Source organism: Eumetopias jubatus, unplaced genomic scaffold (genome assembly GCF_037043125.1).
Source record: "Eumetopias jubatus isolate StellerSeaLion01/CBP00866 unplaced genomic scaffold, mEumJub1_p1.0 scaffold_8, whole genome shotgun sequence".
NCBI lineage: Eukaryota > Metazoa > Chordata > Mammalia > Carnivora > Otariidae > Eumetopias > Eumetopias jubatus.
This window is the reverse complement of record NW_028274814.1, coordinates 122,454,578-122,467,203: the sequence shown is the minus strand read 5'-3', so window position 1 is coordinate 122,467,203 and position 12,626 is coordinate 122,454,578. Positions and strand designations below refer to the sequence as shown.

The window sequence follows — 12,626 nt, the reverse complement described above, 5'->3', positions numbered from 1 at the left end:
CATGTTCCTTCACAGTCAACTCACTCACTCCACACTTTGGTTCCTGGCAACCACCAATCTATTAGTTGTCTCTCTAGTTTTCCTTTTTCTAGAATGTCATATAAAGGACTCAACCTGTACGTAGCCCTTTTGGATCTATCCTGTTTCACTCAGCATGATGCTCTTTAGATTCATCCATGTTACTGCATGTATTACTAGTACCTTCCTTTTCACTGTTGAATAGTAACCTATTCTGTATTCCATGGGCAGTGGGTTGTACAATTGGACTTCTGGGTTGTTTCCAAGTTTTGACAATTATAAATAAATTGTTATAAACATTCATGTACAAGTTTTTGTGCAGACTTATGTCTTCATTTCTCTAGGGTAAATACCTAGGAATTTCACTGTAGAGTTGTATGGTAAGTGCATGTTTACCTTTATAAAAAAAACTACCAAACTGTTTTCCAAAGTGGGTGTACTATTTTGCATTCCCATCAGTGATGTGTGAGTCTTTAGTTGTTCCATATCCTTGTAAGCATTTGGTATTGTCAGTTTTTAGAAATATTTTTTTAAAGATTTTATTTATTTATTTGAGAGAGAGAATGAGAGATAGAGAGCATGAGAGGGAAGAGGGTCAGAGGGAGAAGCAGACTCCCCGCTGAGCAGGGAGCCCGATGTGGGACTCGATCCCGGGACTCCAGGATCATGACCTGAGCCGAAGGCAGTCGCTTAACCAACTGAGCCACCCAGGCGCCCTAGAAATATTTTTGTTGTTGCTGTTCAGCTTCTTTCATTCAGCATAATTATTCATCTAAGTTGTTGCATACATCAATAATCCATTCCTTTTTATTGCTAGTAGCATTCCATTGTGTGAATATCCTATAATTTGCTTATCTATTCACCTATTGATGGACATTTGTGTTGTTTGCAGTTTCTGGATATTATAAATAAGGCTCCTGGGACTCCTGGGGCTCCTGGGTGGCTAGTCGGATAAGCATCTACCTTCGGCTCAGGTCATGATCCCGGGGTCCTGAGATCGAGCCCCGTGTTGGGCTCCCTACTCAGCAGGGAGCCTGTTTCTTTCTTCTCCCTCTCTCTCTGCTGCTTCCCCTGCTTGTACTCACTTGCTGTCTCTCTCACTGTCAAATAAATAAATAAAATCTTAAAAAAAATAAATTATAAATAAGGCTACTGTGAAGATTTGTGACAGTAGATTTTTTGTAGGTTACATTGAATTTTCTACATCTATGATTATGTCAACTATAATAACAAAAAGCACAGTTTTATTTTTTCCTTTCCAATATAGATATCTGTTATTTCTTTTTCTTGCCTGATTGCCCTGGCTAGAACCTCTAGTACAATGTTGAATAGAAGTGGTGAGGATGGTGGGCACCTGGGTGGCTCAGTCCATTAAGTGGCTGCCTTTGGCTCAGGTCATGATCACAGGGTCCTGAGATTGAGCCCCCGCCTCATGTCGAGGGTGGAGTGCTGCTTTTCCCTCTTCCCTTCTTGTGCTCTCTTGCGTGCCTGCTCTCTCTCTCTCTCTCAAATAAATAAAGAAAATCTTTAAAAAAAAAAAGTTGTGAGGATGGACATCTCTCTTTTGCTCCTGATCTGAGAGGGGAAAGCATTCAGTCTTTCACCATTAAGTATAATGATCATTGTAGGATCTTCACAGATTTTTTTTTTCATGTTGAGGAAGTTCCTTTCACTTCCTAGTTTTCTGAGAGATATTTATTAGGAATGGATGTTGGGTTTTGTCAAATGTTTTTCTGTGTCTATTGAGATGATCATGCTTATTTTTTCCTGGTTTGTTAATATGGTGAAATACATTAATTGATTTTCTTTTTTTTAAAAAAGATTTTATTTATTTGTCAGAGAGAGAGAGAGCACCAGCAGAGGGGCTGGCTGGCAGAGGTAGAAGCAGACTCCCCACTGAACAAGGAGCCTGATGCAGGACTTGATCCCAGGACCCTTGATCATGACCTGAGCCGAAGGCAGACGCTTAACCAACTGAGCCACCCAGGTGTCCCTGTCTTCTTCTTCTATCAACTACTGAGAGAAGAGTACTGAAATCTTTTTATCTATTTTTCTTTGCAATTCTATTATCTTGCTATTTGTTTTCTCCTTGTCTCATCTCTTCTTTATGCCTCTTTTCTTTTAGATTAATTAAATATTTTTTTGTGATTTCATATTATGTCCTTTGTTGGCTTATTAGCTATAACTTTTTGTTTATTATTTTAGTGGTTCCTTTAGGGCTTATAGTACACATCTTTAATTTTTTAGCCTGCCATCACGTGATATTACAATAGCATACCTCCCTTTCGACCCTCCTAGTTCTTACTTTCCATTTCTTCCCTCTTGACCTTATGTTTCTATTGTCATAAATTTTACTTACACTTTTGTTACAAACACCACAGTGCATAGTTATTATTTTTGTTTAATCAGTTAATTATCTTTTTAAGAGATTTCAATAATAAGAAAAAACTCTTATGTTTATCCATGTAATTATCATTTCTGATGCTTTTTGTTCCTCTGTGAAAATGTTTCCATCCGGCATCATTTTCCTTCTGACTTAAGGACTTCTTTTAGCATTCCTTGTAGTGCAGGCCTACCAGTGATGATTTCTTTCAGCTTTTATATATCTGAAAATAATTTTATTTTGCCTTCATTTCTGAAAATTATTTTTTACTTAGTATAGAATTCTAGGTTGATTTTTTTTAGAATTTGTAGAATTTTTTAGAATTCATCGAAATCGAGGTTGACAGTTTTGTCCTTAAAGATGTTCCTTCACTGTTTTCTCACTTGCCTTGCTTCTAGAGAGATCTGCTATCACTCTTGTCTTTGTTTCTGTATATTTAATGTGACTTTTTTCTCTGTCTGCTTAAAAATCTTTTCTTCTTTCTTTTTTAAAAAAGATTTTATTTGAGAGAGAGAGCGAGAGAGAGATTGAGAGAACAAGTGGGGGTAGGGGCAGGGGGAGAAGCAGACTCCCTACAGAGCAGAAAGGCCTACGTGGGACTTGATCCTAGGACCCCAGGATCATGACCTGAACCAAAGGCAGATGCTTAACCGACTGAGCCACCCAGGCACCCAAAAATGTTTTTTTCTTAATCACAGGTTTTGAACAATTTGATTATAGTGGGTCTTGGTGTGGTTTTATTGATGTTCCTTGTGCTTAGATTTTATTGGGCTTCTTGTATCTGAAATTTTATTTTTTATAAAATTTGGAAAAATTTTGACCCTTATTTCTTTATATATTCTTCTGTCCTCTATGGGAACTCCAAATACACATATATTTTCCTGGTGAAGTTGTCCCAAAGCTCAATGACGTCCTTTTTTTTTTCCCTCCAGAAAACGGAAACTCATTTTTTTGGTTAATAAGTTATTATTATTTTTGTTTTTAAAGAGAGAGAGTGGGCTTGAGGGGCAGAGGGAGAAAGAGAATCTTAAGCAGGCTCCACGTCCAGAATGGAGCCTAACACAGGGCTCAATCTCACAACCCTGACACCATGAACTGAGCTGAAATCAAGAGTTGGATGCTTAACTGACTGAGCCACCTAGGTGGCCTAATAAATTATTTTTTGAAGCAGATTTAGACTCACTGAAAAATTGACTGGAAAGTACAGAGAGTTCTCATATATACCCTTCCCCACACATGCACAACCTCCTCCACAGCTGACATCCCACATCAGAGTGGTATATTTGTTACAGCTGATGAACGTACAATGACACATCATTATCATTCAAAGTCTACATTTACATAAGGGTTCACTCTTGCGTAATACATTCTGTGGGTTTTGCCAGATCTATAACGACAGGTGTCCATAATTATAATATCATATGGAATAGTTTTACTGCCCATAATACATTTTATATAGGGAGCCACAGAGTGACACTTGAGCTTGTACTACTCTACCAGTCCAACCTTATTTATTTTTCTCCTCCTCATTCACTCTGACCCAGGCATGCTGGCTTTTTCTTCAACTCCTTCAACACATCAAGCTCATTTTCTCCTCTTATCTTGTCCTTTGCACTTGCATTGACTTTACCTGGAAATCTTTTTTCTTTAATCTTCACATAATGGTTTCCTTGTATTTCATAGAGACTCTTGTTATTTACCTCCCAATCACATGCTAATTACATTACCCTGTTTTTAAAAAATCTTCATAGCACTTATTACTATCCAAAGTGATTTTGCTCATTTATTTATTTAATAATTTATTGTCTATTTCTCTTCCACCTCATTCTCTGAACCTATTAGAATGAAAAATGGGCCACACGCAGAAGAATGAACCTGGACCATTTCTTTACACCATACACAAAAATAGACTTAAAATGGATGAAAGACCTAAATGTGAGAAAGGAATCCATCAAAATCCTAGAGAAGAACCCAGGCAGCAACCTCTTCCTCCTCGGCCTCAACAACTTCTTGCTAGATCCATCTCCAAAGGCAAGGGAAACAAAGGCAAAAATGAACTATTGGGACTTAATCAAGATAAAAAGCTTCTGCACAGCAAAAGGCAACAGTCAACAAAACCAAAAGACTACCCTGACAGAATGGGAGAAGATACTTGCAAATGACATATCAGATAAATGGCTAGTATCCAAAATCTATAAAGAGCTTATCAAACTTGGTACCCAAAGAACAAATAATCCAATTAAGAAATGGGCAGAAGACATGAACAGACATTTCTCCAAAGAAGACAAATGGCCAAGAGACACATGAAAAATGCTCAATATCACTTGGCATCAGGGAAATATAAATCAAAACCACAATGAGATACCACCTCACACCAGTCAGAATGGCTAAAATTAACAAGATGTTTGCGAGGATGTGGAGAAAGGGGAACCCTCTTACACTGTTGGTGGGAATGCAAGCTGGTGCAGCCACTCTGGAAAACAATATGGAGGTTCCTCAAAAAGTAGAAAATAGAGCTACCCAAAACCCAGCAATTGTACCTCTAGGTATTTATCCTAAAGATACAAATGTAGTGATCTGAAGGGGCACCTGCACCCCAATGTTTATAGCAGCAATGTCCGCAAGAGCCAAACTATGGAAAGAGCCCAGATCCAACAGATAAATGGATAAAGAAGATGTGGTGTATATATATACACAATGGACTACTACCCAGCCATAAAAAAAATGAAATCTTGCCATTTGCAATGACATGGATGGAACTAGAGGGTATTATGCTAAGTGAAATAAGTCAATCAGAGAAAGACAATTATCATATGATCTCACTAATATGTGGAATTTAATAAATAAAACAGAGGATCATAGAGGAAGAGAGGGAAAGATAAAACAAGACAAAATCAGAGAGGGAGATAAACCATAAGATACTCTTAGTCATAGGAAATAAACTGAGGGTTGCTGGAGGGGAGATGGGTGGGGGGATGGGGTAACTGGGTGATGAACATTGGGGGGCACATGATATAATGAGCACTGGGTATTATATAAGACTGAAATACCTCTAAAACTAATAATACATTATTAGTTAATTAATTGAACTTAAAAAAAATTAAAAAAATAATGAAAAACGATCTTGTTTACTGTACATAAAAACTTGCCTGGTGAAAAAACAAACAGCAACACACACACGCGCGCGCGCGCGCACACACACACACACACACACACACACTTGCCTGGTCACATAGTAAGTAGTTAGGAATATGAAAAGTAAATGAATGATGATTATATTTGCCTGAAAATCAGTGATCTTTCTTAATAAAAGGAATTATATCTACACTGAACCCCTGTACATATATTTCCTTTCTTTTTTTATCTGACTAATAGAACGCAGGAAGTGGGATGGGCAGTGTGTGTGTGTAAGTAAAACAAACCTTATCTGCTCGGCTCCACATGGCTTTGGGAGGTGGCTCTCCAGTGATGGGAATCTCAAGACGAAGCTTGTTTCCTGCAATTACTGTCACTGTATTGTCAGCATCAAGACCATCCAGGATGATCTTAGGAGGATCTAGAATATTAAACATGGCCTTTGTTATCGGACAATCATTTCCATGTGAATATCTAGGCTAGTACTTTGCTAGTGCTAAATATTGGTAGTAACCAACACTTTATCTGGCCAAAAAGAAAATAAGAGAAGTCAAAGAAGTTGGTGCCTGGCACCTTGCAAAACAACTTCACTATAAGACTTCTTAATAATCAACTATTATAATTAATGACATACCAATTCATGTACTTTTTCTTTAAATATCACAGTTTTGAATGTGTTATATTTCCAAGATAAGCAAACAACAACAACAACAAAGCAAGAACACAAAACTCTGCAATGATTCATCTACTCACCAATAACATGAACTTTGGCAGGCAAAGTAACAGAGTAGGCATCTGGTGCAAATACATAATCACCTTCATCCTCAATGAGAGCATTGGCTATCACTAACTTGTGGATTCTAAGGAAACAAGAAAAACATGTCTAAGAACTTACAGAGATTTAGATTGTTTATGGCCCAAGTGAAGAAACATCCGGCCTTTATCTGATTAACTTTAGTGCCGGCTGGAGAGAAAGATCAGGAAACAGAGAGAATATGAATGTGAAGGCTTAATTATCCTATTTATTGACCTACACTAAATATTCATTTTGGAGTATATGGAATTATCTGTTCAAATACAGCCTGCTTATTATGCATGCAAGAGTCTATTATTCCTTTCTCATCATACAGCTTTAAAAAAACCCTAAAATATAACATCTCATTAGTGCCATACTTTAAGATTTAAGAAATTACCAAGAATAATCTTGACTTTGGCTTTATATGCCAAATCTAAAAGCAGTAGTTCTTAACTTTTTGGGGGTCAGTGAATATCTGATAGACACCATGGATCCTCTCTCTAGAGAAAAATGTGTATTTTTGTATACACAGACCTTGCTTACAGCTTCAGAGATTTATGGGGCCCCCTGAAGTTCATTCATGATCTCCTAGGATTCACAGATCCAAGGTTAAGAACTCTTGCCTTAGATCTTTGCTAGATTCTAAGGTATTATGTCCACTCAAAAAATTGTGGGAGGTCACATGACACATATTAGTTAAGGACCGTTAATCCATTTTGATTCATTCCTTAACTAGGATTCAATATCAACCCTTTAACCTCATGTTTAGATGGAAAGAATCAGTTGATGGCTTTTGAATAGACAAAGTACCATGCCATGAGGTGCAGATAAAGGATCACTGGTAGAACAGCATGTAGAACAGAGAAATCATATGTTCTTGCTATTTGGAAGCAAAGAACCAGACACAGATCCTCTCTTTATGACTACTCTCCAACACTCCTCACCAAATATGTACTTTAGGAAGTGGAGAAAGTGGAGAAAGTGGATATGGGGACCAGCCCTCCCTTACGGGCCACCTAACTTGCTTACCTTCCCTTGTGAACAACCTTTAGACGGTCACTTTCCTGAATAGGTAGGCCATTTTTAGTCCATTTTCCTGATATGTTTTCAGAGATTTCACATTTCAAGTAGATTTCTTTTCCAAGGTTTACAGTTTGATCAGTCAGAGGTGTCAAAATCTTCAGAGGTTTCACTAGAGAAAAATAAATAATTATAGGTGCCAAACTCAAACTCCAGACAGGCCAAGATGGTATCTTGTTTTGAAAATGAGAATTTGTTCCAGTGCAATTGATAAGTTGGGGACAACTGGAACATAACACAGATTTTGTGTTTGATGATGCATAATTTAATTCATGAAAAAGAGAAAATGGCACCCAGCTGATTGAGCCAGGTAGGACTGCACAAAATGCACACACACATACACACACACACACACGTCAAACATCTACCAGCTACCTGAATTCACCCACGTGGTATGGCCACACTCATGCACATCTGAGATTACCACTGTCCATTCAATTTCAAATAACCTCTTTCTGTCACTTCACAGTGGCTCACTCGCTGCAACACTTCCCACACCACGTACACAAGCAAATTTGAGGTCTCATTTAACAGAAAGTGCCATATTTATTAACTATTTGACCTGTGATACTGTTTTTTTTTAATTAGGTTCTTATTTTTTTTAACGTGTGGCTGACAGAATTTTTGAGTGTTGTGCCCATAACCTCACTTTCCCCACTAGTCTTGTGGTTTTATTGCATGACTTTGTAGAGCACAGTGATTTTAGAAATGCATATATTGCATTATAGCAGAACTGACTGTAATTGCTTTAAATGAATACAAATATAAGGTAAAGATCTGCCTATGGTTGAAACACTTTTTTGATATTAAACTAAAATGGCCACAGTTCTGTGAAGCATAAGGAGCGTAACTGAGATAACCTCTGAATAATTCAGTGATCTTATGGATCACAATTGGACTAAGAAAGAAGTAAGGAAGCAAGATTTCTGCTCTGCATGTATTACCAAACTTCCTGTGAGATTTGCTATTTTAATTTTCATGGCTAACTGGAAGAGACAGACTCTGCTGTTGAGGACTAACTACTATTCAGGGGCATTTGGGGAAGTACATATATTCTCTTATGCCTCTGGATTCTGGTAGCAAATGAGTTCTTACAATGTTCTCATTTGAGCCTCCTTGGTTTGAGCAACTTCCTTCATACTCCAAATGTAATTGCAGAATGTTGAATGTTTATTTAATGAATAGATAGCAAATTCACCCCTGGGTTACACAAACATCAGGATTTTATATCCTATCTAAGTATTTACCCATCTATTTATGTGGTCTTGGGATTAAAGTATTCTTAACTATTTGGATAATTTCTCTGACAGGTGATTTTTATACTCCCCACTACTGCGTTTTACTATTAAATTGAGTAGTCGGTTTCTATCTCAGAGACCCTGACTGATATGACATAGACACTTAGTTAGAATGGAATCCAATTTTACATATTTAAAATTGCCACAAGTAGAAATCAAATAGATTGAAACTAAAATTGAATTAACAAATGCAACATCAATAGTTAGCCAACTTGGAAGACACCCAAGGAAATCTTACTTACAGTCGACACTAAGCTTAGCAGACGACTGTCCTCCCGTTGTCATTACAGAATATTCGGCACTGTCAGCCTTCGTTGCTTCTTCTATGATCAAAATATGTTTTTTGCCCTCAACTTTAATTCGGTATCTTGATTTTGGACCAGGGATAATCTCCTCACCATTCTTAAACCTGAGTTAAAATAGATTATAAAATAGATTATAAAAAGAGTTTTATAAAAGACCCTTCAGAAGATGGACATTATTGGTCTTGTTTTTTTGCTATATCCTGGAATCTACGAACTATTTGTTGAATTAAAGAACATATGGATCATTATATCAAATGGATTAGTGATGTAACAAGTATTGTCTGAAAAATTACATTAGAAGAACACATAAGCCTCTTCTTCCCATTCAAGATCAATCCAATGAAGATGCTAAGAGCGGGTATTACCTCTTGACCCACACTAGTAAGAATAGCATCATTTAATATGTTCTAAAGTTAGCTATGATTCTAGATTAGAATGAACATTCTACTCTGTATGAATTACCACAGATACATGCTGTGTAATTTACTATACTTCTCAACAAAGCATTTCATTTTAGGATTCTGAATCTCTTAGCTTTAATTTTGAGGTTACTCACATAGAACTTGAGAAAACACTCCCTATCCAGACCCCCCTCAAAAAAGCCTTTATTTTTTAAAGTAATTGGTGATTCTTAGTCTAAAATATTTTCCTGTGGTACTATAACAATAAGGTAACTGGGGATTAAATGAAAAATATATATGTAAGTAAGTTGCCAGCATGGCATAGTGAGAGTAAGCAGGTGTAGAAGTTAAGAACATCCACGGGATCTGGAGTCTAACAGACCTGGGCAACCGTGAGTCACCCATTTCTTAGTAAGTGCCTACTTCCCTACATTTACCAATTTAGATTTCTGGATTGATTTCTAGTTTCATAGGTGAAAAAACCCCCAGTATCTTCACAGTTTTAGATACCATTTCTACTAACAGGAATGAGGTTGCTATTCTTTTTTAATATGTGTAAAAGCCATTTTCTGTTCTCCAATCTATGAAGGCACATTTTTTTAATCTATTAAAAATGGACAGACCTCAGGAAAGCTATTTACCATTTCACATTGGCATCGTCTTCAGACACTTCACATTCTAATTCCACTCTTTCCCCACAGTAAGCATTTGTATCTTCCAGCTGTTTGGTTACTATAACTGGAGGCTCTAGTGTGGAAAAAAAAGGAGAATCAGAATCATTAAATGTCCAAAACCTGCTCAGGACCACAGATTTGTTCACAGACGAAAGACCAACAGCAAGAAAGTATTATCTACCATAGGGCTATGGTTAGATGGTGGTAGATAGTAGGTGGGTTTTTTTACACCTCTTTTGGCAAAATAGATAGCTGGTAACCCTGTGTAGGTTTCCCCAATTTTCTCAGAACTCTTCAAATCAAATAAATTACTGTTCTGGAGAGCAGACAAAACATGTGTCAAATATCCTTCTTTTGGCAAATGAGAAACCATGTGGCATACTTTTCTGATGAAGGAGAATCTGTAACAGTATGATTCTTTGATTCTGGTTCTAGACGGATGATAGAGATTGCAGAGCTGTCTGTATTCAGAGGGCTCATGGACACCCTCTGGCTCTTTCATAATGTTTTAGTCAATGATCATCTTCAGCACCCTCAGTGTCAACCATTGATACCCTTTTATTAATGAAGCTGGTTTCAAGAGAAATCTATCTGTGACCAGCTGAATGTGTGAAATGAGAACTATCCAAACTAGAGTTTGTTGGGTTTCAGAAACTATAACCAGAATAATTATATACTGCTTGCTTGAGTCAAAAGCATGAGGCATTCTGACTCACCTGTTTTTTTTCTCCCCTCAGCTTTTCTAGTCTTCAACAAACTTCATAATGAATTAGGATATACAATAACTGCCAGTGTAGAGGAGCTCCCATGCAGAGCCAATCTAACACCCAGGCTAACCCATTTCTAGAGGTACTATTACCTCTGCTCTAGAGCTCAAGAGCTCAACCTGTCATGTTCATTTTGATTACTACCCTTGGGAGGAAGAGTGCTCAAGGCTGTTGAAAACTACAGTAAGAGATTTCACCTTACCTCTCACAAAGAGCTCGGTGGAACATTTCTCATCACCAGCTGTCACATAATACTCTGAATCATCCGTCAGCCCACAATTATTGATAAACATGATTCTTTCACATCCTTTATGTTCAAAGATGTATCTGTTTTAAATAGGAGAGAGATAACAGACTGTGAACTTGATTTTATTCTTTATTACCAGCATATCTGGCTTATAATTCAGTAATGTTTGAAAGTCAGGGATATAATTTTGATCTGCAATTTATGTAGCACACCTTATGTAGTTTACTTAACACAAAACATGAGGCCAATTGTTATCTTTCTAATGCATAATGTAATACATATGCATATTTACACATAATATGTTGTTTCTGTATTTTTATAGAAGGTTTTCATTTCATCTATAAGTTAGTACTCATATATTTGCTATTTAATTTTTTTAACCCATTGTTGGAAAATGGGGCTGGCTGAGGTTGTCAGAGAGATTTAGAACTCTGTACATTTTTTTAAACGACCAGTTCATCTAGTTTATAGGTAGACAGGGACTCAAATTTACTCATTGATTCACTGATTCCACTCATTGCCTAGTGCAGTGTCACAACAGATTTTGTTAGGTGAATAAGTGATTATACGGTTTAAGAAATAATATGAACTTAATCACTAATATAGGCAGTAATTTTATAGAATGTGATGGTCTTTTAAATGAGCTTAAGAACTAGTGTTATCATATCACAGTAACCACCTACTAAAAAAGAAATTGAGCATTTGGACACAAAAAAATAAAAGCCAGGAATATCACAAAATTTAATTGTCTGTGATCTGAATTATGGATGAGTATATTAGGGCATTAAAACAGACTAATGAAAAAAATTCTCATTTGGAAAATTCTCAAATTGAAGACTTCAAGAATAAAGCATTACACAACATTTTCTAGATAAAGCAAACTGATGAAAATTATGTTTTTGGTAAATTCAAGCCACTTTCAAGAGATTTTTATCAGACTAAACATTATCAGCACAAAGTCACTCTGTAGGCATGGCCCCATTAAGAAATTGGAAACCACCTAATTGTATTCCAGAAGCGATAGATTTTCAGGATTAAAGTCTTTTATAAATGTGCATGTGACTCCTGTTAACTTAAAAAAATATACTGGAATTGAAAATCTCTCAGGCTGAGAAGGATGTCTGTCAAGTAGTTTCATAATAGACTAGTGATACCATCAGACATCAGGGATTAGTCTGTTTCCTTCATTTGAGAGAGGGCCAAAAAATAAAACACAGGCTTTAGATGCTCTTCCAGAAAAACAAAAGTTCTCTAATTATAAGGTGTTATTTCCAGTTGGTATATCAAATATGTATTTCAAAATTTTATTTTAAAAATTGGGAGAAGTTTGACAATGCTCTGAAATAATCACATATGACCTATATTGACAGAAAACTGGAAATGGAATCACTCAAAAATGGTTTGTATAGAATTAAAACATAAAAAAGGTTTTATTTATATAGCATTATAATTTTAATGGTTCCAAAATATATGAAAAGTTTTTACTCTCCCTCCATGTGATTTTGCATTAAAAAGATATAAC

The 12,626-nt window shown here is 36.5% G+C and overlaps 1 protein-coding gene across 1 annotated transcript in view; it reads right to left on the bottom strand.

Moving 5' to 3' along the window:
- MYBPC1 (myosin binding protein C1) overlaps nt 1-12,626 on the bottom strand; it is a 55,935-nt gene that overhangs the window by 27,734 nt on the left and 15,575 nt on the right. The window contains exons 9-14 of the mRNA XM_088025668.1: nt 11,060-11,184; nt 10,058-10,163; nt 8,953-9,119; nt 7,362-7,524; nt 6,290-6,396; nt 5,824-5,957 (exon numbers count right to left, since the gene is read on the bottom strand). Coding sequence (XP_087881794.1) covers nt 5,824-5,957; nt 6,290-6,396; nt 7,362-7,524; nt 8,953-9,119; nt 10,058-10,163; nt 11,060-11,184 — 802 coding nt within the window. The remainder of the gene's footprint in view (nt 1-5,823; nt 5,958-6,289; nt 6,397-7,361; nt 7,525-8,952; nt 9,120-10,057; nt 10,164-11,059; nt 11,185-12,626) is intronic.